At 45.3% G+C, this 25,181-nt stretch overlaps 4 protein-coding genes across 6 annotated transcripts; 2 read left to right on the plus strand and 2 right to left on the minus strand.

The window, feature by feature from the left end:
- Positions 1-738: 738 nt before the first annotated feature.
- LOC133892275 (protein PELPK1-like) lies at positions 739-7,552 on the minus strand. Its single transcript, XM_062332961.1, has 5 exons — positions 6,937-7,552; positions 6,793-6,828; positions 6,679-6,698; positions 4,030-4,525; positions 739-1,590 (listed from the first exon to the last, which is right to left on the minus strand). The coding sequence occupies exons 1-5, from the start codon at positions 7,453-7,455 to the stop codon at positions 1,042-1,044; spliced, it is 1,620 nt and encodes a 539-aa protein (XP_062188945.1). The 5' UTR covers positions 7,456-7,552; the 3' UTR covers positions 739-1,041.
- Positions 7,553-13,790: 6,238 nt separating this feature from the next.
- On the minus strand, positions 13,791-16,018 carry LOC133893474 (reticulon-like protein B8). The gene is made up of 6 exons (XM_062334502.1): positions 15,856-16,018; positions 14,998-15,201; positions 14,711-14,891; positions 14,460-14,601; positions 14,297-14,366; positions 13,791-14,195 (listed from the first exon to the last, which is right to left on the minus strand). Exons 2-6 carry the CDS (start codon positions 15,182-15,184, stop codon positions 14,026-14,028), a joined length of 750 nt encoding a protein of 249 aa, XP_062190486.1. The 5' UTR covers positions 15,185-15,201; positions 15,856-16,018; the 3' UTR covers positions 13,791-14,025.
- Positions 16,019-17,011: 993 nt separating this feature from the next.
- Positions 17,012-22,232, plus strand: LOC133893255 (uncharacterized). Of its 3 annotated transcripts, none has more exons than XR_009904462.1 (4): positions 17,012-17,251; positions 17,639-17,763; positions 17,855-20,125; positions 21,043-21,167. XR_009904462.1 is itself a non-coding variant. In XM_062334236.1 (4 exons), the coding sequence occupies exon 4, from the start codon at positions 21,091-21,093 to the stop codon at positions 21,859-21,861; it is 771 nt and encodes a 256-aa protein (XP_062190220.1). In that variant the 5' UTR covers positions 17,012-17,251; positions 17,639-17,763; positions 17,855-20,120; positions 21,043-21,090; the 3' UTR covers positions 21,862-22,232. The 3 variants fall into 3 exon arrangements, 1 of the variants encoding a protein (XP_062190220.1); XM_062334236.1 differs by having other exon boundaries at positions 17,855-20,120; positions 21,043-22,232; XR_009904461.1 differs by lacking the exon at positions 21,043-21,167 and having other exon boundaries at positions 17,845-20,244.
- Positions 22,233-23,626: 1,394 nt separating this feature from the next.
- On the plus strand, positions 23,627-24,919 carry LOC133892760 (oxygen-evolving enhancer protein 2, chloroplastic-like). The gene is made up of 3 exons (XM_062333706.1): positions 23,627-23,989; positions 24,105-24,388; positions 24,489-24,919. Exons 1-3 carry the CDS (start codon positions 23,767-23,769, stop codon positions 24,747-24,749), a joined length of 768 nt encoding a protein of 255 aa, XP_062189690.1. The 5' UTR covers positions 23,627-23,766; the 3' UTR covers positions 24,750-24,919.
- The last annotated feature ends 262 nt before the right edge of the window (positions 24,920-25,181 follow it).

Consider the following 25,181-nt stretch of genomic DNA (forward strand, 5'->3'; position numbering starts at 1 on the left):
AATATTTGGTACAAAAATATGTAGTAATGCTACACTAAAAGAATAGGCTCCGATCATAAATATTTTTCGTTTTAATTAAGATTTGATCAAATTTTTAAATTTTGACCGTTAATAGCTTTTAAAATATTTAGTTAGTAAACATAAAAATTATATGAGTAGATTTATCTTTAAAAATATTTTTTAATATTATATTTTATTAGATATTATAACTATATTTTAATAGAAAATAATGATCAAAGTTGCACATCGAAGGTCGTGAAAAATAAAAAATGATAAGTATTTATGATCGGATGAAGTATTAATGACTTAATTAATCATTAGTAGGATCTAAATCAGTAATTTTGGAAATTAGTAATATAAAGCTCGGATAAATTATTGCCTACCTGTTTAAATTTTAATTTTTTCTGAATTGAGTATCACTGCCGCTTCATAGTTGAAATCAGCAGTGATAAGTATATCAATCTACATATTGCATTCAAGATACGGCAGGAATTAGCAGATTGATAAGTATATCAATCGATAGAGATAGCTTGTATCACTATCAGTTCGTGAATTCAACTAGCACTAATGATAAATATCAGTGTCAGTTTTTGATCCAGCAGTGAATTATTATCGCTTAATCACTGTTGGTTCAATAACTAATAGTAATATAGTTTTTGAACAGGTAATAGTAACTATTTCTGTAGTAATGCGACCCAATTCGACCACCATTCACAAACTCAGTGCTTTTCTTGGTAGTTTGAGGAAGCAAAACCACACGACAGCCATGTAGTTCTATCGAGTGGCAAAACATATACAAAATGATCAGTGACAAAGCTGTACTGCACAAATACGCAACACACCCATGCAATGCATCCACCACTATCGATCGCAGGCATATATATAAAATAAAGAAAATAGTATACCGACCGGCGACCACACCATGCATATACAACGACGACACGACATGTAGGTACACACAACAACGCAACAACGACGCACGCAAGCAGCAGGCACGCACGCAGCACGGGAACCGACGACGCAAGCGCGCGGCGAGTTTAGTTAGGCCTTTGGAGGTGGCGCGAGGAAGGGGATTGCTGGCATGTTGGGGATGGAAGGCATCGGAGGCAGCGTCACCGTCGGGATGGCAGGAACGGACGACGGAATCGGCGGCAGCGTCACCTTGGGCACGGCCGGCACGACGATGCCGGGAACCGGGGGGAGTGCGGCGCTCGGCACCGCTGGCACGGTCACCGCCGGCACAGCGGGCACCGCAGGCATCGGTGGCAGCGTCACCGCGGGCACGGTAGGGACGACCGCGGGCATCGGTGGCAGGGTAACCGCGGGCACGGTAGGGACGACCGCGGGCATTGGTGGCAGGGTAACCGCTGGCACGGTGGGGACCGCCGGCACCATCGGTTTCGGCACGGCCGGTATGCCCGGGACGGCGGCCGCCGGGGCCACCGCAGGCGCCGTGGGGGTCTCGGTCGTGTCGGCGAGGCGCCGCGCGGCATGGCACACGCCGCCGCTGCCCAGGAGCATGACGGCCATGACAACAGCAGCAGCAAGAGAGCTCGAAGTGGAAGCCATTGCTGTTGCTAACTCACTAGGCTAGAAAGCCAAGAAATTAAAAGCTGTGATGCTAGCTAGCTAATGTTGTTTGTGATGCAATCATGCAACGACGACATAGGCAAATCAAATGCACGGCAATTTATAGGCCAAAGCATGATAAAGCAGGTCATCAGCAATGAACGTTTGGTTGTTGATCTTTCAAGCCGTACCAAGACGGTTGTTTAAGGATTTGGTGAGGTCCGGGGAGATGTGGCGATAGAGGTGGATACCTGTTACATTGCATGCATGCATGCATGCTTCTTCTCTGGTTAGCTCACCTTCTTGCAGGCCAGTAAGCTCAATTTGCAGGACACTGAAGATGTGCATCTGACTGTACATCTGGTTGGTTTCTCAACCATCATCACATCAGCAGAAGAACTTAAACATATATATTTTGTACGGCCAAGTAGTTCGATCTCTCGCTAACCATTCGTTAGGTACAACAGCACGAAATTTGGAACCTATCAGAACATGTGTTATTTGCGGCATGAAGAATGAATCCGAGTTCCATGGTCTCGTGAGTTGTTCTTCTGCAACATATTTGATTTGAGAGACGCAATGCAGGAGTTTTGGGAGTTACCAGCGGAATCGTGCTACTCCAACACAGGACCGAATTGGTTTTTGTTGTTACTGGCTGAGTGTACTTGGTTTATTAGGAATCAACTTACGCATGATGGAAAGATTTGCTCATTCGGTTTGTATACTTTTTGAGAAGTTATTTATCATCACTGTTCATTGTTTGGCAAAATAACTTACAAACGGATAGTAAAGGAACGATGGAGCATATGGGTCTGCAGTACGCCATGTACTATCTAATACACGAAAGGATGCTCCGCCATTCGGAAGAGTCAAGGTGAATATTGATGCCACATTTTTCAAGGAAACAAATCTTGCTGGCCTGGACATTATTGCGAGAGATGACAGGGGGATGTGGTTTTTGCATCCAAACGGGTCATATTCAGCTATGCTGATGCTGGAAAAGCTAAGTCACTAGCTTGCTGAGAAGATGTTATTCATGCTATTCAGTAGATATCCCTTTCAATAATACTAGAATCTGATTGGCTTTCAATTTGTTTGGCATTACAATAAATGGAATCTTCAAGAGGATGTCTAGCTATGTTGACGTGAGAAGTTAAATTGCTCGCTAATGAGCTTCGTGAGGTTGAGTTTAAGCATGTCTGTAGAGACCAGAATGTGGTTGCTCATGTACTAGCGCAATGCACGTGTCAGGAGATGTCGTCTGCTATTTGGCTCTGATATTCTCCTTCTATAATCGCGCACCTTGATAGCTATGAACTACCCATTTGTGGGCTAATAAATCTCACCTTAGATGGAAAGAAAACAGTGAGCAGAAGCAAGGTTTCTTTCAAAAGGCTTCAACCTTCAGGTTGAGGGCAGTTGTCCTGTCCCCTGCCTACCGCTTTATGTTTTTCACAACCAGTTAAAGAACAGGTCTAGGATAAAAGCTTTTAGCCGTTACTAAACGTGCGGTTATCCGCTAGTGAATTGTACCGTTTGTTTGCGAAATTCCTACGAAACTCGCTCATATATGTGTGTGAATTTTGTAGCATGCATGGTGGGATTTCCATGCTCTTTTTTTTTTTAAAAAAAAGCGTTAAATGAACCCAGGAGCTAAACTAAGCTGCTCTACTGATGAGCCAAGGTAAGATATTGCTTATTTAATTTTGCATTGGATGTTTGTTTCTGAAATATTTTTTTCAATATATAAAACTGATGGAAGCGCATACAAAATCGCATTGTATGTTATAAGTTGTGAGGAAAATGTCAGGGGCCAATGCGCCATCACCTGTGATGGCAATGGCACGAAAAAAAAGAAAAAAAAACATTTGGGAAATCGGTCTTTTTAGTATCAAGAAATGACAACTAATTAGAAACCGATCGATCCGTGCTGACAAATGTCTTTTTTTCCCGATAACTTTCGGAATTAATTAGTTCCTGCTGAGCTTAGTACCTAAATTGACATCTCTTCAGATTCAATGTCAATTTTCCTGTAAAATAGAACATATTATCTAGGCACTTTTACTCCAACTTATGTTTTTGGAGAAGACAGACTACACATGCCTTCTGCAACAAAATATTTCGATGGGAACAATGATTTTTTTTGCAGGGCAAAATTCAGTCTATGAACTTCCCAGAAGATGACCATGACATGTTGAGTGAGTACTGCCATTCTGAAATGAACACAAAGTGACTAAAAATCAACGACCAGATTGAATTACAAAACTCGAGACCTCTCGAACTGGTATGCAGGTATATAGAACCATGCACATACATCGAATGAATAAAAAAAATAAAAAAGTATTCCAACAACCAGATCTGCTCTTGCAAACACGCGACTGAATGACACAACAATCAGAGCTCGGCAAATGACAGACACTCCACATATGCACGGACGCACCGCGCCAGGCTTGATTATGCCGAAGGAGGAGGCGCCAAGGACGGCATCGGCGGAAGCGTCACCTTAGGCACGGAGGGCATCGGCGGCAGCGTCACCTTAGGCACGGAGGGCATCGGCGGCAGCGTCACCTTCGGCACGGCGGGAACGGCCGTCATGGGGGGCAGGGCGGTGGTCGGCACGGTGGGCACCGCAGGCATCGGTGGCACGGTCACCGCGGGGACCACCGGCACCGCGGGCATGGGCGGCAAGGTCGCCGCAGGGACAGCCGGCATCGGTGGCACGGTGACCGTGGGGACCGTCGGCATCGCGGGAATCGGTGGCAGGGCGACCGCGGGTACGGTTGGCACGGTGGGCACCGTCGGCTTCGGCAAGGCAGGAATGCCTGGGACGGCGGCGGGAGCAGCAGCAGGAGTCGTGTCGGCGAGACGGCGCGCGGCGTGGCACGTGCTGCTGCCCGCGAGCATGAGCACCATGGCGAAGAGAGCTGAGGCGGAAGCCATGACTGATCTTGATGTGCTCGATCACTGCCTCACGTACTGATAATTACTTGCTACTAGCTAGAGTGCTTAAAGGAATAGCTACAAACTAACGCTGTTTATTACTGGTGATGCAAAGACATGGATCTTGCAGGGCAATTTATAGCTTGAAAAGTTGAGCATTTGTTAGCGTTGTGGCATTGGTTGTTGACCTTCCAAAACATTGGCAGCCATGGTTGAGTCTGGTACATGCTTCTTCTTTGGTTAGCTCACCTTCTTGCACGCCAGTAAGCTCAATTTGCAAGACTTAGATGTGCATGGTCTGTACATCTGGTTGGTTTCTGAATTGTGATCACGTCAGCAGAAGGATTTTATACGGCCAAGGCTAGGAGTTCCCGCCTTAATCGTTCATTGGGTGCAACAACAGTAAACAAAAGGTTTCTCTTCTTTCAAAAGGGCTAGCTTCAGGTTGAGGACAGTTGTCCTCTCCCCTGCCTAACCACTTTATGTTTTTTTGACAAGTAGTTAAAGAAACGCATTTCACTGGCATCAGTCGACGCTGTTTACAGGTGACGGGTTTGTTGGGCTTTCCTGCGAGGTTAGGGAAGGGGATTTAGGTTTTAGGGATTGGGTGAGTAGTGATGGTTTGTAAGTTAACATTTGTTATTAATGATCGAGTTTCAGATATGGATTGAAAAGCTATTTATTATTGGAGATCGATAATTAATAACGGGTGGTAATACACCTATTACTAATGACGGTAACATGCCTGTTCAGATTATAAGAGACGTATTTTTAGTGACAGGTCTCAATTATGACCCGTCACTGGTGATAGTTATTAGTGACGAGTCCATCTTTAGTGATGCAATAAGAGTGATGAGTAACATAGCCGTCATTAATGACAATTATCATCTGTCACCAATGTGTTGTTCTGATGTAATGTTTCTTGCTAAATTCCTACGAAACTCATATATATGTATGAATTTTGTACCATCGTAGGATTTTCAAGCTCTTCCTTGAAAAAGAAACATGAATGAACCCATGAGTTAAACTAAGCTGCAGTACTGATGAGGCAAGGTAAGATATTGCTAATTTGATTCTTATAGGATATTTGTTTTTGAAATATTTGTTCGACACATAAAACTGGGGTGAAGCACATACAAAATCGCACTGGCCTTTATAGTATACAATATGATAAATTGATTCTGAAATGAACCGGCGGGAGGGCTACTAATTATCTTAATAAGATAAAAAGTCCGACGACAAGCTAAATATTCGGTTAATTAAGAAAAAATTAAAAAAAACCATAAAACATAATGGGCTAAGAAACTAGCTAAATAAGACCAAGAACACACGCAACACTACAAACTGTAGCCAAAGCTAGTATAAGAGCCAACAGAAGAAAAACCGCAACAACATCGCTTCCTAGCGGCTCGCGAGATCGACGACTCTTTGAAAAGGAAAAATTTCCACAAGAGCATATAGACGGAATACTTATTATGATAGTTCATTTGCATTGAGATTTGTGATGAAGAAGTATGTGAAAAAAAATAGGGTAAATAAGAGAATCAATATGTGAATAAGTATCATGTATGATAGATAGACGATCGGGATAGATCATACGTGTGTAACATATTATGAAGTTACATTTACTATGACTCTTTGCTCCGTGTAAGCTTGAAGGCTGATGAATGATAATTTATTAGAAATCGATCAATACTGACGAAAATTTGTTGTACCCGGATAACGTAGTCAAACTAACTAGTTATAGAAAAGAAAAAAAATTGGGAAATGCCTTTTTTGATCAAGAAATAATAATTTATTAGAAATCGATCCATACTGACGACATTTTGTTGTTCCCGGATAACGTAGTAAACTTAATTAGTTATCGCTGAGCTTGTCACCTAAATTCACATCTCTTCATATTCAATGTCCATTTTTCTTGTAAATAATATCATAGGAGCATATTATTTAGGCATTTTAATTTTACGCCAACATGTGCCTTTAGAGAAGACCTTACTCGTGCTTTTTTAAACTGAATATTTCGACGGGAACATTCTTTTTTTTTTTTTTTTTTTGCAGAGCAAAATTCAGTCCATGAACTGCCAAACAGATGGAGATGGCATTTTGAATGAGTACTGCCACTCTGAAATGAACACATAGTGACCAAAAACTAAACTCATACAACAACACCATGAGATAGCTGAAGCACTCTGTACATATAGACATGCACAGAATCAATGACCAGACTGAATGACAAAACTTAAAACCTCTCCAGCGAATACACAAATATATAGAGCCACATACATCAAAAGGGAACGAAAAAAAGTACTCCAGCCATATCTGCTGATGCAAAGACAGCATGCTCAGCAAACAGGCGACAAATAATCAGACCTCGCAAATGACAGACACTCCAATCCAAACATGCACTGCGCGCATGCTTGCTTATGCCGAAGGTGGCGGCGCCAAGAACGGCATCGGCACGCTCGGGATGGAAGGCATCGGCGGCAGCGTCACCTTAGGAACGGAGGGCATGGGTGGCAAGGTAACCTTAGGGACTGAGGGCATTGGCGGCAGCGTCACCTTCGGCACGGCCGGCATGGGGGGCAACGCGGCGTTCGGCGCGGTGGGCGCCGCGGGCATCGGCGGGAGGGTCGCCGCGGGGACCGCCGGCACCGCGGGCATTGGTGGAACGGTGACCGCGGGGACCGTCGGTACCGTGGACATCGGTGGCAGGGCGGCCGCCGCAGGCACCGTTGGCACGGCGGGCATCGGTGGCAGGGCGACCGCGGGCACGGTGGGCACCGTGGGCACAGGCGGCTTCGGCACGCCAGGAATTCCCGGGACGGCGGCGGGCGCAGCAGCTGGAGTCGTGTCGGCGAGACGGCGCGCGGCGTGGCACGTCGTGCTTCCCGCGAGCATGAGCGCCATGACGAGCGCCGTGGTGAAGAGAGCTGAGGCGGAAGCCATGAGATCTTGCTGTGCTTGCTTACTGGTTACTAGCAAGCTAGAGCGCAAAGAACTAGCTCGAAACTAAGACTGTTTCTTAGTGATGCAAAGACATGGGTCTTGCCGCGCAATTTATATAGCTCAGGAGCTGACCACTGTTTGGCGACTTGGCATTGGTTGTTGGCCTGGCCATCCAAAGCATGGGCAGCCATGGCTGTTTCAAGGAGTTTGGTTAATCAGCTCACCTTCTTGTAGCTGAAACCATTTTGCATGACGTGAGCGATCCTGAGTTCCTGACTGACCCCTGCCTGACAAGTTGAGGCAGCAGGTCTTCTCTTCTTAGGTACAACGGTCAACACAAGAATTCTTTTGACGCTGTGGGCTGATCATCCTGACATCACATAACGATTACGATAATATCCTTTTGGGTTAAAAATGGCCCTGTAATACAGTGGTGCACTATTGTTGGCTGCTTGCCCCACATATAAACTCTACGGAGTAAAAAACCGTCCAAGGTATCCAATAAACTTCAATGCAGCTGGAGCCTGTAGTTACTAATGTAGATTATTGATAAAATTTGACAAGAGCTTTTATGCTCACCAAAAGAAAATTGCGCTGCTTAGACTATACAAATAGCATCGTTAATCAGAATCTTGGAATTTTAAGCTGAGCTCTGCACTCTCTTGATATATAAATAGTTCAGTTATTGGTCAAAAGTTATAAAGAAACAAATATATATGATGTGTTAGTGTTAGGCACATAACTATAATCATAGTGTAAATAATAATAGATCTTTTGCAAAAACTTAGTATGTGAATAATAAATTTATGTATCTGAATGTAAGATAAACATCTACATATATAAATTATCTAGAACGGAGTGAAGATTCTGAATTGAGCTTAGAGAAGGCCTCACTTTGCATAGCATAAAAATAAAAGTGGACTATATTTGCGAACTTTGGTTAGATTGAAGAACAATGATAAGTTTCACTATTGTTTTTATTTGGGAAATAAATTATGAGCTTCATTCAGTATAGCTTTGTTTATATTTTGTAGTGATCAACTATGGGAACATCGTCCTTAGTTTCCATATTTCCTAGTTAGAGTCAGGAATCTACATATGTTATAAGCCGACGATTTAGGATGGCAAATTTTAATTTATTTTGGTTGAGTTATCAAAAGTGTTTCAAAAAAGTTTATAGAATTATGAATAAATCAATATTTCTGTAAAAACATCACAAACTGATATTTTTGCTCTCTTGTCTATTGAAGTGCATAAATTTTTATGTGCAAAAACCCTCATAAAAGGGCTAAAAATTCTCTCAGAGAACTGTATAGTCAAATCAACATCGAAAGGATCAGAACTAGCAGAAATCTGTTCTGGCAATACTAAGAGAAATAGGTTTAGTTCGAAGTGAGTTTTAATGTCCTAGGGAAGTCCAATATAATGAGCATTTATTCTCTTTTTAAAATTTTCCGTGGAAGACATTTATTCTTAGACCTCAAGTGCTCACAAATTTATGGTAATAAAAATAACTTATGACTTTACATTGAAAATCTGCTTCTACGTACAAATGAGGATATTAAACAAACTTGTTTATTTTGCATGTGATTTTCTGGCACTCCCTGGGCCAGTGCATTTTAATTCACTAACTTACTAGGGCTTAGCAGATCTTGTAGAGTGACCTGATTATTAAACCCTACCTCCTTATTAAAACCCAGACAGAAAACGAAAGAATAGAATAGAACAATATATAACTTAAAAGCTGTCCAAATGGGCTTACACTTCCGAAAAGATAAATTCATCTGCAGGAACTCGTGGACAACAATTATATATGTTGATTTTCCACTGTAATTGTTTACGGAACACGAAAACCCCTCATGGCCTCATTAGCTGCTCCGGCCATATACATGCTGGCCATGCCTGCTGTCTTTATTGTCAACTAAGTACACCACTACGCAGCTGAAATTATTAGCTCGGAGGCATGAAATACACAGCACCTCAAAACCTCAGCACACTGGCATCGCTTATACATACAATCTCACTGCATAGATCATGGTGACCACCTCGTACGTACTCTAGATCCATTAGTTACGCGGCCGGAGCCACGTCGAAGTCGTCATCGTCGTCGTCGCCGCTGCCTCCCAGGCCCCTGAGGTTGCTCTCCAGGGGCAATGCCCACACAAGGCGATCGTGCTCAGACCTGGCCACAGCCATGTCGCACCCTCGATCGAGCTAGCTAGCAGCAAGAAGAATGGAGTTAGTGAGTTGTGTGAGTGAGTGTGCGAAGCTAGGTTCGTTGCTGAAGCGTTTGGGAGCAGGTAGGGCTATTTATAGCCTTTATTCACTAGCTAGCTAGCTCGCACGGACCAGTAGATAGTGAATGGGCAAAAGCAGAGTGGTGGCTGCCTGTCTCCTCGACGTCCAGAAGCCTTGAGCCCTTCACAGATGAGAGGTAATGGAGCTCGGTTAACGACCAAGAGGTCCAGGAATAGCTAGTGTGCGTCCGGCCGAGGGTGGATCGAAGAGATCCTGCAGTATCTGGATGGATGGATGAAAGATGATGACATGATGTGTTTACTAGTGCATGCAGTGCCTTTGCAGCAGGCAGGCAGGCAGGTGCTCTCTGTAAAAAAGCGAAAGCAGCTGGGATAGGAGCACAGATACCCGCCGGCTCGGGCTCACTTTCAGTGTTGTTCACGACATGCACTACCGCACTGTACTTCCGGGTCCACCTAATCATCTGACGTGGCTTCACGGCGTTGGATTGTCTGTGCCAGCTAGTTAGCTAGATACAGTAGCGTCGTGTCGGGGGTGCGTACTATACTTACTATACATATATAGTCCCTGTGGCATCGAGATATGTATATATACTCGTACACACGGTACACACACATCGGCCAAGTGGTACGTGTGACTTCTGAAGGGCCACATGCATGTGGTACGTACTAGTAGAGGTGGGACTTGGGCCGGGCCGGCCCGGCCCGATCCGACCTCTTCGGGCTTCGGGTCTTTCGGGCCGTGCTAGGATGGCCCGATAAACTGTTCGGGTCGGGCTGAGTTGGTCCAATCCACCTTCAGCTAGGTTCAGATCCGGCCCGAATGCACGATGGGTTTTATCGGGTCGGGCTGGCACGGACCTAGCACCACCACACTCCACCGTGCGTGAGGACGCGAACCCATTTTTTACCGGGCCAGACCGCCCATTAGACCCCATATCAAGGCCCGACCCGGTCCATAAATCGGATCGGGCTGACCCGGCCCATCAATACTCGGGTCGGGTCAGGCTTAAACTGCATCGGACCATGCTAGGCCCAAAAAATACGACCTAAAGTCCTAACTCTACGTACTTAGCTAGGAGAGCTGATGCATGGATCAATGCACGTACTTACTCTGCTACTATAATTAATTATTACATGACGGTGGCCTCGTAACGTACGTGGTTATTAGCCAGTCTTTTTTAAGGACTAAATTAAAGCCTATTCTATTCTTCTTTCCAAATATGTTCGTAGCTACCTAGTGCACGAATTGAGTGTGTTTGTGAATATCCTAATTGAGTGCAATTAGTCAACTCATGAGTTACTGACTCTAACTATCAAATCATGTATAAACTGAGCATATTTAAATTGGTTAGGATTTTTATGTAGATCTATCTGACCTCGAGTCTCGAACTTGGCACATATACTCATATTTATAAAATAGCTATATATATATATAATATACCTTGACGTCCTGTTAGTACAGAAGCTGGAAGTTATACTTTCTCTGTCTAAAAAATTATTAAATCATGTACAGATGAAATGCATGCGGGTACATTAATGATCCGGGCTTTGGTTTAGGCAGGCCAGCTAATCTCAAGCGAGGAGCTGTCTGAAGCAAAGCAATGGAGAGCTTGTTTCTGCAGCCAGGAGGAGCAGTAAGCAACGTTGGAGCCTGCAGCCTGAAGAGGGGGGTTGGGAGCTGAGGCAGAGGGAGCAGGAGATCAGAGCTCCGGAGCCGGTGGGCACGGACCGTCCGAGGTGGAGCGGCGGGGTCCACCGGCCCGAGGCGGTGCTCATGGCGAGCGGCCGCCCGGCACGGTCTCCACGTGGAGACGCCCCGCCATGCACGCTCCCTCCTCGTGCATGCGCCGTGGTGGTGAGTACGCATGGGCCTCTGCTCGCACCGGCCTTTGCGGCCCAACCCATCTTACGCAGTTATGGGCTTTTCGGCCCAGAAAATTCGCGCAGCAACCACAGATTGCTCGCAGTCGTAGGCCTGCTTCCTGACGGCCTGCAATTCATGGGCCGGTTGTCTCTGATCCCAGATGTAAGTTTTGTATTTTAGTTAATTGGTCGATCTAAAACTCAAATAAATTAAATAAAGATTCGTTCTCATCTAATTAAGTTAAAGAAAAAAATAAGCTAAGTAGTGACATAGAACTACCTATTAGGTATCTACTTGTATTCCTACACATAGTGAACACACGGGCTAGATGTTGGGTCGGTCGTCTCAGGTGGATGGTAGGTCGTCGATTTTATTTTTCGGAAAGCAAATTGATGGTACCGTGGTATATTGGTATGTGCCGATAAACTTGATCTGATTTAAATTTTTTAATAAAATAGAAATTAGATTCATTTGCAGAAACATAATAGAGCTCCTAGCTTTGGTAGGGTATTCAGCCATTCAGGGTCACTCTAACCAATCCCATTGCCATCAGTCTCAACTCTCTCAAGTCAGGGACAGAAGATGAACCTTGTTTCTTTTTGAAAACGTGCAATGCACGCATTTCATTAAGGAGAAGGTGAGTACAACATTACAACGACATTCTTGCCAACTTGGCTGAAACACCAAGCAGTAGCACACAAAGACTACTACTTGCGATATAAATTACGACCTACGATCAACGACACAGACAAACGAACTAGCACTATGCCCTAGTCCTCGAAACTGCTCGCCGTCCGCAATGAACTCTGAGAACAAATCCTTCTTCACGACTCATGGCAGCAAGATATACACTAGGACGAAGTCTTGTTTGCTCGTGCGGGCATTGATTCTTGCCCTACTGCTTCACATCGCCTTTGTGGCAGCGGTAGGGAAGAAATCGATTTATGCCTGGTGATGAACTGTCAGTCCGCGTTGACACGCTCGACCGGTGCAACGACTGGATGGTATTGTGGGTGCACCAGCGGCACATGCACTGCAACCAGGTGGCACTGGGTGGGCGCCGGTGGCACAACGACCAAATGTGAAGTGTCTCCTCGCGACCACCTCCTCACCATCCTGGTCCTCGGAGGAGGTAGGATGGAGAGGAGTAGACGCGACACGCCATCCCATGGTCATGACGCCAACTATAGTGGGCACATCGTGTATGAATACCACGCCCGATTTGCGATCAGAGGGAACCTCTTTGGTAGGACATGAAGTTGTGACACCGCGCTTCCCCAGGGCCTCGTTTGGTAGAGCTCTGGGAGTTGATTCCGCGCTAGAATCACTCCCAGCGCTGCCAAACGGGCTGGTCGGGGAGTGATTCCGCGCGGGAATCACTTCCCGTTTTGTATAGCGAGGTGGGAGCTGAAAAAATTAGCTTCCACCTGATTCCCGACTGATTCTCTTCGATTTCAACATAATATTCTCTCAGAAATCACTTCCACCACTAGCATACCAAACGATTTTACAAATAAAATCACTTTCACCCTACTTCCACCACAGAATCACTCTCATCACAGAATCAGAGCTCTACCAAACGGCCCCTAAATCCTTACGGAGCGAGTGTTTGGCGACCGAAAGCTTCCTCCTTTCGAAAGACCCATTCTTCTCGTGTGACATATGTTCCTTGCTCTCTCTCCTACACACATGTCAGTCGTTGGATCAGTAGAGGGACGGCGTGAATCAGAGTCTCATGGGATCTTTCGCGCGAGGATCATATAAAATTTCCTACCTCTTAAATCCTTTTGGAGCGGTTGTTTGGCGACCAAAAGCTTGCTCCTTTCCTCAACCATACCCAATCAAAGAATCACCTCCTTTTGTGATTTGCAGTTGTCACCGGCATTGGGAAACCGCATAGCGAAGATGGTGATAATGAGAAGCTTCCCTCTGTCTACATCAGCCCCCAAGTCGGGACCCCCATCATGGGTGGTTGGTGACAACAGAGCAGACGACATGGTGCTGTTTAGAGTGGAGTGGGAGGGGGCGTCGGCTTGGCGGGGGATGGGTCGCCTGAATCAATGGTGGGGTGGTGTCGATAGGTGGAGGTGCTCGGTGATAAGAGCTGCGGGAGGATTGGTGGGATGTGCGACGACCCCATCTTTGGATGGCGAACGGGGGAGGGGGTGGGTCGGCCGGACCTTCATTTCCAGAAACATAATACCGTATCCTTATCAATAACACCAACCTCCCTTTAATTTGTTCACTGTAAAACATAATAGCATTACACAAGTACTTCGCTATTCGGAGGGTAAAAACGGGTACTTCTTCACTGTACAGTGTACAGAACATCATCAAACACCCTTTGTTCAGGAAAGCCGAAGCTGTCCTAAGAAAACACAACAGGGGGCTAGCTAGGACAGGCGCATCAATGGCTCGGCCCAGCTAATTGAGCAGTGAATTAAACTAGTCGCTCTTCTTAAACTTGATGCTCCCTTTAGGCACCTTGCTCCGGACACCCTTGTCGAGCTTCTGGTACTGGTTCTGGAGCAGGCCGAGGATGTTGTAGAGGAAGTCATCCACCTGGTCCTGGTACTTCTCGTAAAGCACAGGCAGAGTGTGTGCACAGACGAACCCTGAACCAGACAATCAAAGCGGCAGGAATTAGTAAACACTAAACATGATGCTAATCCTCAAAGTGTCAGACGCGGTGAAGCAAGATCACTCTCTGAGTTACCGATGTAGATGACGGACAGGAAGTTGCACCAGCTCCCGATGACAGCGGCGGCGAAGAACCCGGCGATCACCTGAAAGAAAGCTCTGTTCAGTATGACGCTGCAGCTCCCACTGAAGACAATCACAAGCAATGGAACATTAAGTTAGTCACCATGGCCACTTACCAGGAGAAACTGCTTCAGGTCTCTTCCACAGGACACGTCCTGGAGGATGCCCAGGACCCTGTTCACCTGGGCGCCGACCGCCGCGCCGATGTTCGCAAACAGCTCCTCCGGTAACTCGACACGAGGCACGTTCGAAGGAGACCTGAATTAATGTTCAGTTCAGCCATTGTCAGCTACCTTCCTATGATCCATCATGGCCATGAAAGAACACAAGCTCCAGAGATGTTACACAAGCTGCACATGGTGCATACCTGCTGAGCATGCCTGCGAAGCTGGACCAGGCAAACTGAACAGCCATGCCAAGAACAAGCATGAAGCTCACGATCGTCAGGAAGTGGTAGTCGAGCCACTCGAAGAAGACCCAGACCGCGGTCGCGACGGCGAGGACGCTCGAGGAGATCTTCTTGTTCCTCCACAGCAGCACGTCGGCGGCTGCGATCGATCGGTCCACAAGCAGGAATGATCACCCGTCACAGATACATCAAGATGCTTTATGTGTGTTGCCAAGGATAGAATAGAAGTTAGCAGAGTTGCATACACTTTCCACCGCCCAGAACGTGATGGACAGACTTTTTAGTCTGACCACTGAACAGCTTCTTCGCCTGGTTGGAGACAGAGCCCTCGTCGTCGAACCTGACGGACTTCTGGTTTGGCAGATTCTCGGCGATGGTGTCCATGATGCTGCTCATGATGTTCCCCGCCGCATTCTCTGAATGCTCTGGCATCTCTGTGTCTCCCGAGTCTGATTCGGTAGATATACAGGTAAGGTTGCAGCTTCATTTCACATGAAAAGTGAGTCTATTTGACAAACCATGCACAGCTTCTTCAGCGTCTCCCTTTCAATAGATTCAGCGCTAATTTGTTGAACTTACTGTCTCATTAGTCATTTCTAGCCATTTTCTACAGAACTCATAATTGGGCAAATCAAAAGAAGATGCTCGCTGGGGCAAGTGGATTAGGAAAGCAGCTGTTTTTTTTTCAGTCTCCACTGCTATATTCACCAAAATTGTGAGTTCTCTTTGAGCGAATTCGATCGCTCCAAGAAGCAAGATCTACACTTACTGAACCAAATAAGTTCAGGAATCCTTGTCTGTAGCCACACACTCAGACAACACCAGGATTATTCAGAAGAACATTTACACGGAGAAAAGTGAAATGGGTTACGAACTTATGATTTGTGAACTGATCAAGAAAGGCAGGACACAGCAGACCATCTCACTACGATGTTTCTGACTTTGAAGAGCTCTACCTTCATTTTGTCTAACCAGATCCCCGATCCCGCCTTATTCTAAGCAGAAAAGTAGAGCAAGGTTCTGCAGATTCCTCATAAAGCAACCAGGGGGAAAAGAGAGAGAGAAAGAAAAGATAAAGCGCTAAAGAGATGAATTTAATTTACCGACGAAAAGCTGTATAACGCGGCGAAGTGGGGAGCTTGATCTTGTGAGGTGATCGCAACGCAATGGGCAGCTCTCTAATGGCGAATGGCCATTGGTGAGGTAGCAGCTGATTGATTGGAGAAGATTGGTGGGTGGGAGAGGGAAGGTTCGCTGAGAGGGACAGGTGGGCCAATGGGGCTTGCCTGATTGGGCTTTCGGGGGGGAGGGGTGTGGAGAAACGTGACCGATATTTTTCTTGTGCGAATTCCCTATATGCTACTGAAAATCTTCAAATTACCTCTGTACCATTGAAATTTTCGAACTTCCTTCCCATTCATTTTAACTTTCGTTCTACCATTCCGTTCACATCCCGGCTGAACCAGCCTTCAAAATTACCGTTCACCTAAGTTATTACTATTCACTGGTTCGGTTTCTCTAAAAATAACTAGTCATTTTTTTTTCTCAAAAATCCTAATTTTTTTACATGTTTCATAATACATATGCAACCTATTTTAATTGGATTCACCAAAAATCATATTTAGAATTTAAATTTAAATTTTCTAAAAAAACTACTTTTATAATTTCTAATAATTGTTAGGGTCTCAAATAAAATCCAAAAATCTAAAAAATTCATTAATATTTTTATTATGTGATGGAATAATTTATAAAATTATTTACATTCCTAGATTATATGATGAAAAAATGAGTTCTTTTGTAATACTACATTTATATGCAACATGATAGAATAGATTGAAATAAAGTATTACAAAGGAACTCACTTTTTCACTATATAATATAGAGATGTAAATAATTTTATAAATTATTTCATCACATAAGAAGAATATTAGTAATTTTTTTTAGATTTTTAGGATTTTATTTGAGACACTAACAATTATTATAAGTTAAAAAAATACATTTTTAAGAGAATTTTAATTTAAATTCTACATATACTTTTTTATGAATCTAATTAAAATAAATTATACATAAATTATAGAACACATACCAAAATTTTTAGGATTTTAGAAACAGAAGACCACTTATTTTTATAAACCGAACAATGAATAGTAACGCGGGTGAATAGTAACTCTGATGAACAGTAATTCTGAAGTTCAAAAATTTCAATTACATGAAGGAAACTTAAAGTTTTTTCAGTGGCATACAGGATTTCGCCCTATTTTCTTCCCTTTCTCTGCGGTGCGGTGAAGTCAACCACCACCTTCCCGGCGTCTGGCGTCATTTCTACACTTATCACTTGCCCGGCACTCTGGTCCCCTCTGACGCATTTCTACACCTCCTCGGCCTGTCCGTCTCGGCCTCCCCGGCCGAGATCGCGGCGCTGACGCAACGACGGCGGGAGGGATCCCCGTGGCCCGGCACCGCGGCGGCGGCGGCGGAGTATCGAATCTTCTTGTACAGGTGTGCTTTTTTTTTTTTCTAGGATAAGGGAAAGGTTTCATCTTTCTTTTGTTGGGCGGTGCAGCATCAGATGTGATTTCAGTTTGGGTCCGTGTAGAAGCGAGGTGCTAGTTCGCCACAGGAAAGGGGGGATATTGGGGCAGATGGTTTCTTAATGCGCGTTTCCAGTTTAGAACGCTTAAATCGATTGCGATTGGCTTCGTAGAATTTTGTTAAATATGGGTGGGATCACAATGCTAATCGCTAAAGATTGGTTGCTCTCTTGTTGGAATGTGAATGCGTTACACCATTATCAAGAAATGCACTAATGTTCATAACGTCAACCTGCTGCTGTTTTATTATGATCATCAGTTCCATTTTGTAGCTGATGTTGTATTCTTCGTACAGTGACATTGTGGCTCTGTAAGGCCTGAAGCATTTTAGCCAGAAAACATCTTGTTTCTTCTGCATACGGTTGTGTGCACTGAAGCTAAAACAGCAGCTTGATTGATGTCTTTATAAGTTCTGCAACGGTATGTCCACACCACAGCCGAAACATCATCTGTTCTGGTTTTTCATTGGTTGGTTTCTAATTCTTTCTCTTAATCTCGTAGCACCTTTCAGGTAATGGCAACTAATGGATCCCTAGATGAGGGGAAAGAAGATAATGCAGGCCAACAAACAGTGGTTGACGAGGATGATTTTGTCGTCGAGGAGATTGGAACCGATTCTGAGGAGCAAGACGCAGAGAAAGACAGGGAAATCAAGGAGCCCAAGAAGGGAATGATATTTGCTAGTGAGAATGATGCAGTTGCATTCTATAAGAGATATGCTCGGAAGAAGGGATTCACTATAACAAGGAGAAGCTCCAAAACTGAAGATCGAAAATTGCGATACTTCACCCTCGCTTGCAGCAGACAAGGCAAGGCTCAGTACACCTGAAAAAATAAATTACAGCCTAATCCCTCCATGAAGGTGCAATGTCCAGCTAAAATAAAATTTTCACTTCATGATCCTGACAACAAATTCCGCTTAACTTCGCTTACACTTGTGCACAATCATGATCTAAGTCCAAACAAAACTAGGACTATTGTATGTCAAAAGAAACCTGACTTATCTGCTAAAAGAAGACGGCAAGCGTCAAATGGTAGATCAGAGGTTCGTGCAAACAAGAAGATCAGTTCTACTCGCGTGCAAGCTGGAGGCTATGAGAATCACCAATTTGGTGAAAATGAGTGCACAAACAATTCTGAAGAGGATAGAAGGCTGAAGCTTGGTGTCAGAGATGCACATGTGCTATACCGATACTTCTTCCGCTTGCAGTCCAAGAATCCTAATTTTTTCTATGTCATGGACTTCGATGAAGACTCACGGTTGCAAAATGTTTTCTGGGCAGATGCAAGAAGTAGGGCTGCATGTGAATCTATCTCAAATGTTGTGAAATTCGACTCTACATACCTAACAAACAAGTATGAAATACCTTTTGCTTCCTTCATTGGTGTAAATCGCCAAGCCTCTCACGTTGCTAACGGTCAGTCGAGCACGGTCTCACTGAGCTGGCCCGGATTCGAGGCTTGACATCCTCTTAATGAAATCTGAGGAGGACGTCCTCCCCCTCGGTGCTCATTTTGTAAATCATCATGGTGAGTCAATTATTTTGGGATGCGGCCTACTGTCAAATGAGGACACTGAGAATTTTGTATGGTTGTTCAAATCCTGGTTAGCTTGCATGTCAAACAAACCACCAAAAGGCATAATTACTGATCAGTGCAAAGGAATGCAGGATGCTGTTGAGGAATTTTTTCCTGAATCTTGCCATAGATGGTGTTTGTGGAATATCATGAAGAAGATTCCAAAAAAACTCTGGATTTTCAGAACTCAAAAATATCAAAATCGCTTTGTCAAATGTGGTGTATGAATCATTGACAAAAAGTGATTTTGAAAAGGTTGGATAGAGATGATTCGCAAGTTTTGCCTTTAGAACAATGAATGGCTCACTGAGTTATACTGTAATAGGCAGAAATGGGTGCCGGGTTATACGAAAGATACCTTTTGGGCTGGCATGGCTAGCACAAAAGAGTGCAAAAGTGTCCATTCTTTCTTTGATGGATATGTCAGTTCTGAAACTACATTAAACCAGTTTTTGGAGCAATACAACAATGCATTAAGAGACATGATTGAGAAGGAAAATATTGCTGATTGTAAGTCTTTACAAGAAGTGGCACCTTGCATCACTCATTACGATATTGAGAAGCAGTTCCAGTTAGTGTATACAAACAAAAAGTTTGAAGAATTTCAGGAGCAGCTGAAAGGTAAAATCTATTGTTATCCAAGTCTTCTGAGACAAGAAGGTTCAATTTGTATATTCAAGGTTGTGCAAGATGTTAAATTGGGGAGCAACAGCTTAGTTTGGACTTTACTGTCTGGTTTAATGGAGATGGATGTGATGTGAGATGCATGTGCCATCATTTTGAATTTCGAGGGATCTTGTGTAGCCACATTATATCTGTACTTGCTCTAATGAAGGTCAAAGAAGTGCCCTCCAAAATCCAAATATGTGTTGCAGAGGTGGAGAAAGGATTTGAAGCGTGCCCACACTTCTATTGTATGCTTGTATGATGATATGGTCAATACACCTGTTGCACGGCGTTTTGATGAGTTATGCAAATCCTTCTATGAAGTGGCAGAGAAGGCAGCAACATCTGATGAATTGTTCAACTTGGTGATGGATGGCCTTCGAGAGTTGAAACTAAAGGTCGAAGCGCAGCATGCTATCCATGATATTTGGAAAGCTAATCCTGCAGAGCAACAAGATGTGGGCATGTGATGAGGGAGCTCCTTTCTTCTGACATGAACAGCTGAAATTCTTTCAATGGTTCCCATGTAAGATGTAAGGTATCTTTCTTCTAGCTGAAACATTGCAAATAGTAATGGACTAGTGACTGAAATCTGGACCTCCCATGAGCCATGACTGATGGTTTAATTTGGTTGGGTTTAAGTACTTTGTGTTTTGAGATTGGCTATACTTCTTGCTTCTGCGGCTCAGCCAGAGGTTGGGTTAGGTTTCAGGCTTATTGGAGCACAAGGGAAGCCTCCCCGCTGATATTTCCACTCTCTGAAAATTAAACAAAGGATGTGGCTTTTAGCAAAACATACTTGGTTTTTTAAGGTTGTATAGGATCAGAATTCAATCGCATTATCAAACTAACCAACTCTAGTCTGTACAGATGGTTAAGTAGAAATAGTGTGCCTAATTATGTATTGCCTGCTAGGAGTTAGCGATACAGTCAATTTTAATTGATAAAATGATTTTTTAAAAATTATTATTTGGCAAAGCTGCATAATATATCTTAACTGTTGGTGTGGGTTTGATCTTGAGAAATAACACATGCGAATTGGGAAGTTAAACTCTTAGAGCATGCAAATCACATAGGGTAATCCCTCTTTTTAACTATGGTCAACTTTTTCTGGACTGTATATACTTAGAACAGCAATTGAAGTCAACTGTACCTTCAAACTAACAAGGTCTAGATGGCTGGATACTGCACTAGAATTTACAGCAAAATAGGACGTCTATATTTAGCTTGTTGTGTCCTTGCAAAGCATTGAGTTATTTGCTGCATTTTAGAGCTATTTCCTCCCAGTATATTTTAAGGTGCAAAGCAGAAGTAAATAGGACCGACCACTATTATTTGCCCTGTTGCCAGTTAACATTCATCTGGAGAACCTCTGCACCTCACCAAATTTAGCTTCATCTTCTTAATTTAGATTCTTATATATATGATCTGCAATCTACCACCTTTTGTTTGCAGCCCCTCCATTTGCCGGGTTTGGAATCTCGATTCCAGGGGGAAGTCACGATGAGGCCCCTGTGCTACGTGACTTTCTTGGCCATTTTGTCTATCAAGATACATTTTTGTGCATCAGTACGCCTCCTAGCTGAAAATCCGGTGGTGGTTCCAAATGGTCAGCCAGCTGGTGCACTGGCACCGGTTCCTCCTGCCGGACTGCCGGCGAACGTACCGGCTAACATTCTGGCCAACCTGCCCGCCAATGTTCCACCGGAAATGGTAGCCAACGTCCCACCGGAGATGCTGTCCAAGCTTCCCGCCAACATCCCGCCGGAGATGCTGTCCAAGCTGCCCGCCAACATTCCACCGGAGACGCTGGCCAACATCCCACCGGAGACGCTGGCCAACATCCAGGCGTCGCAGGGCCAGCTGCCGACCAACATACCACCGGAGGTTCTGGCCAACCTACCGGCGATGCAGGGCCAGCTACCGGCAAACGTCCCACCGGAGGTGCTGGCCGGCCTCGCCGCGGCGGCGAAACAACCGGGGCAGCCTGGGGCCGAGAACGCCGCGTCGGGTGTCCCACCGGAGGTGCTAGCCGGCCTCGCCGCGGCGGCGAAACAACCGGCCCAGCCCGGGGCCCAGAACGCAGCGTCCTGTCTCCCCGCCGGTATTCCACAAATCCCAAAGATGCCGGATTTCTCTGGGTTGGCGGACATATCATTCCCTCCAATGCCGTCGGGGCCGAAGATGCCGGAGATGCCTCGCAACATCACGCTGTTCGGCTACGAGGTTCCGATCCCCAAGTTCATCAGCAAGATGGTCGATAGCCAAAACTGAGGCGGTGAAGCCAAGCTAGCTCAGCGTCGACGGCACCATCATCGATTAAAATTTTGGTGAAATTTCATAAATTTTGGAGGAGAACGAAATATCTAATTATGTTTTTTTCACTGACATGAGACTTATGGAGCAGAGGATGAGAAATGACTGAAATTTTACAAATTTCGCCGATAAATGAAAAAATTGTAAAACAAAATTAAAATCCCTGGACGACACCAAGGGTATCTGCAGATTGACTGAATTTTCACTATGTCGCCAATGTGCTTGATTTTGCTCATCATTTTGCCGATATTTTGGTTTGGGTGCAATCTGGCAGGAAAACTGTAATCTGATGGACTATACTCTTGCCATGTATATTTCTCATTACTCATTTATGAACCACCAGCTAACTTTTGCAATTTTGCTGCACCTTGCAATGGCCTTCTTCCCTGTCATGCCATCAAGTCATGAAGGTTAACTTGAATTTGTGTTTGAATTGAGTTTGTTGTGCTGATATTGGACCGGTATTAAAACATTATATCCAACTTGAATACCCACAAACTTGCGAGTTACAAGGATAGGAAATCTTAATTGAATCAGTATCCAATGAGAAATAGCCTGATGATCGGAGCTTGGTGGGTTTACAAGACCTGTAGCCTTGTCTGGTCCTGCTTGATTGGTCAATGACAAAGTAATATTTCTGAATTTCTCGACACTTGATATGCATTCTGCTGCTAAATGTTAAAGATAATATGTTCTTTAGAACCTGTAGAGGTATCGGGTTCTTCTGCCGGGTTGAAGCTTCAACATTGATCCAAGCACTCACCAGAACAGACGATCAAGTAAGTTCATCTCGCATTTGGTTAAACGATTGGCCACGTTAGTGAGCCGACACTGCCCCATCCTATCCAAACAAATTCGACCCTTGTTGAGGCGAGTTCTTGTACATTCTGACGCAACTCGCAAATGCAGTGATCCAGAAAGAACAGATGCCACCCATCCGGTCCATTCGGACGACTGTTGTTTGCTAGTACTACCTACCGGTTCACACAAAATGTTACTCCGCAAATCACAGCCAGACAATCTATCCTAGAACGACAATAATCGGACCCGTCATGTCGGCTATTCTCTTGCCGTGTTAATGTACAGCGAAATTCCTGCGTTCAAAAGCCTTTTAGAAGTCAACAATCTTAAGATAGAACCTGTTTAGTAGAGTTTATTCTGATTTAAATTTTATAGAGAAAATAATTTTCTAGTTGAAAATAATTTTTAGTGATTCTTTATAATAAACTCTATATAGAAAGTGATTTTGTAGAGTAAATGGATCAGAGAAAGTTGATTCTTTTAACTCTAAGTATCTAATTCATTATAGATAATCACTTAAGAGTTAAAAACTGTAAACTGCAGTTTGACAAAACTCTCACTATAAAAAAAACACTTTGGGAGATCATCAGAGAGCTGTGGTAAACAGATCCATAATCACATGTAAATTCCGTCGAAATATAATTGAATAAATCTCGCATACAGCGTGATTGGGGAATTCAGGAGATCTCAGTTTATGTGCAACTAAACAAATTTGCCGTAGATAGCATAGCACACACCATGGCAGGGCAGGGCAGGGCAGGACAGGCAGAGATGGTGAGGGCGAGAGCCAGTAGATTGTGTTCGCCCAGACCTCGCGATCCGACGTGGCCCAATGGCGCGTCGCGGAGCCTTATCCGGCGGCGTCGCCCCTGATCCAAACTCCATCCGCTTGGCCTCCGCCCACCACAAGTGGCCGCCGCGCCGCGCCACGGCGACCCCACCGCCCCCTCCCCTCGTTAACACTCTCGTGCCTAGTAGCAGCTGGTGCTAGCTAGTGGTATCCACCCACATTCTTCCAGCTAGAGCGAGGGGGCAGCCGGCCAGCCAGCGAGCAGCGCAGCGATGGCGTCCACCTCCTGCTTCCTCCACCAATCCACCGCCCGCCTCGGCGCCGCCTCCTCGCCCCGCGCCGCTCCCGCGCGCGCCCAGCTCTTCGTCTGCAAGGCCCAGAAGCAGGACGCCGCCGAGGGCGACGTCTCCCGGCGCGCCACGCTCGCGCTCCTCGCCGGCGTCGCCGTCGTCGGCGCCAAGGTGTCCCCGGCCGCCGCCGCCTACGGAGAAGCAGGTAAGCAACCGAATCCCGCCATGGACGCCCGTGCGTCGTGCATGCAAGCTAAGTGAGATCGAGGAGAGTCTGGAATCTAATAGGAAGCGCGCCTCTTTGGCCAATTCTTGAACAGCCAACGTGTTCGGGAAGCCCAAGACGGACACGGAGTACATGGCGTACAGCGGGGACGGCTTCAAGCTGCTGATCCCGTCCAAGTGGAACCCCAGCCGGGAGCGCGAGTACCCCGGCCAGGTGCTCCGCTACGAGGACAACTTCGACGCCAACAGCAACGTCTCCGTCATGATCCAGCCCACCACCAAGAAGACCATCACCGAGTTCGGCTCCCCCGAGGAGTTCCTCGCCCAGGTGGACTACCTGCTCGGCAAGCAGGCCTACAGCGGCAGGACAGACTCCGAGGTACGTATCCATGGCGCCTCTTCTTGTACTTGCTTGCAACAGGAGTTCGCTTCGCTGCAGTTCGTTTCAGTGACGAGTGTGTACGTACGTATGGTTGCAGGGCGGGTTCGAGTCCGACGCGGTGGCCACGGCCAACATCCTGGAGAGCTCCGCGCCGATGGTCAACGGGAAGCAGTACTACAGCGTCTCGGTGCTGACGAGGACGGCGGACGGCGACGAGGGCGGCAAGCACCAGCTCATCACGGCCACCGTCGCGGACGGCAAGCTCTACATCTGCAAGGCGCAGGCCGGCGACAAGAGGTGGTTCAAGGGCGCCAAGAAGGGCGTCGAGAAGGCCGCCAGCTCCTTCAGCGTCGCATGATGAGATCGGATTTGATTGGTTCATGGGATGCACCGTGTGTAGAGATGGCATATGCATGTGTGTTCCTTTGATTGTACATGAGAACAAACTAAGAGAAGTCCATTTCCCTGCAAGGATTTCTTTCATCGATGTTCAAGATATCTTAGTGCTAATAATGCTTCATTTTTGTATCTTCTGTTGGAACATTAATTTAGAAAAGGTAAAATTGGATTGGATGCATGCATATTTGGCTAGTTGCTGGAGGTAAGTGGAGGGAGAGACAAAGTAAGATGGAAACTGGATGAATCAGGTGTGTACTTGCCTAGATCACTGTACAGGTTCATGGCTTTTGGTGGAGTTGTGGACATGAGAATGGTTGACATATGGCAAACAGGTGTTCCACTAAAAATTCAAATTTTTTTGTGGATGGTTTGGCATGATAAACTGCAGACA

The sequence above is a fragment of the Phragmites australis genome, chromosome 15 (genome assembly GCF_958298935.1).
Source record: "Phragmites australis chromosome 15, lpPhrAust1.1, whole genome shotgun sequence".
In the NCBI taxonomy this organism is placed as follows: Eukaryota; Viridiplantae; Streptophyta; class Magnoliopsida; order Poales; family Poaceae; genus Phragmites; species Phragmites australis.

What these genes read in the sequence shown, in the direction of transcription:
- LOC133892275 (XM_062332961.1), bottom strand. Translation starts at nt 7,455, where the DNA reads ATGGCTTCCGCCTCAGCTCTCTTCACCACGGCGCTCGTCATGGCGCTC. An exon ending in TCTTGGCGCCGCCACCTTCG is followed by an intron (nt 6,829 to 6,936) that starts GCATAAGCAAGC and finishes TTGCATCAGCAG; the next exon opens with ATATGGCTGGAGTACTTTTT. An exon ending in TTTTTTCGTTCCCTTTTGAT is followed by an intron (nt 6,699 to 6,792) that starts GTATGTGGCTCT and finishes CTATATGTACAG; the next exon opens with AGTGCTTCAGCTATCTCATG.
- LOC133893474 (XM_062334502.1), bottom strand. Translation starts at nt 15,184, where the DNA reads ATGCCAGAGCATTCAGAGAATGCGGCGGGGAACATCATGAGCAGCATC. An exon ending in TTCGCAGGCATGCTCAGCAG is followed by an intron (nt 14,602 to 14,710) that starts GTATGCACCATG and finishes ACATTAATTCAG; the next exon opens with GTCTCCTTCGAACGTGCCTC. An exon ending in ACCTGAAGCAGTTTCTCCTG is followed by an intron (nt 14,367 to 14,459) that starts GTAAGTGGCCAT and finishes GCTTTCTTTCAG; the next exon opens with GTGATCGCCGGGTTCTTCGC.
- LOC133893255 (XM_062334236.1), top strand. Translation starts at nt 21,091, where the DNA reads ATGAGGCCCCTGTGCTACGTGACTTTCTTGGCCATTTTGTCTATCAAG.
- LOC133892760 (XM_062333706.1), top strand. Translation starts at nt 23,767, where the DNA reads ATGGCGTCCACCTCCTGCTTCCTCCACCAATCCACCGCCCGCCTCGGC. An exon ending in CGCCGCCTACGGAGAAGCAG is followed by an intron (nt 23,990 to 24,104) that starts GTAAGCAACCGA and finishes ATTCTTGAACAG; the next exon opens with CCAACGTGTTCGGGAAGCCC. An exon ending in GCGGCAGGACAGACTCCGAG is followed by an intron (nt 24,389 to 24,488) that starts GTACGTATCCAT and finishes GTATGGTTGCAG; the next exon opens with GGCGGGTTCGAGTCCGACGC.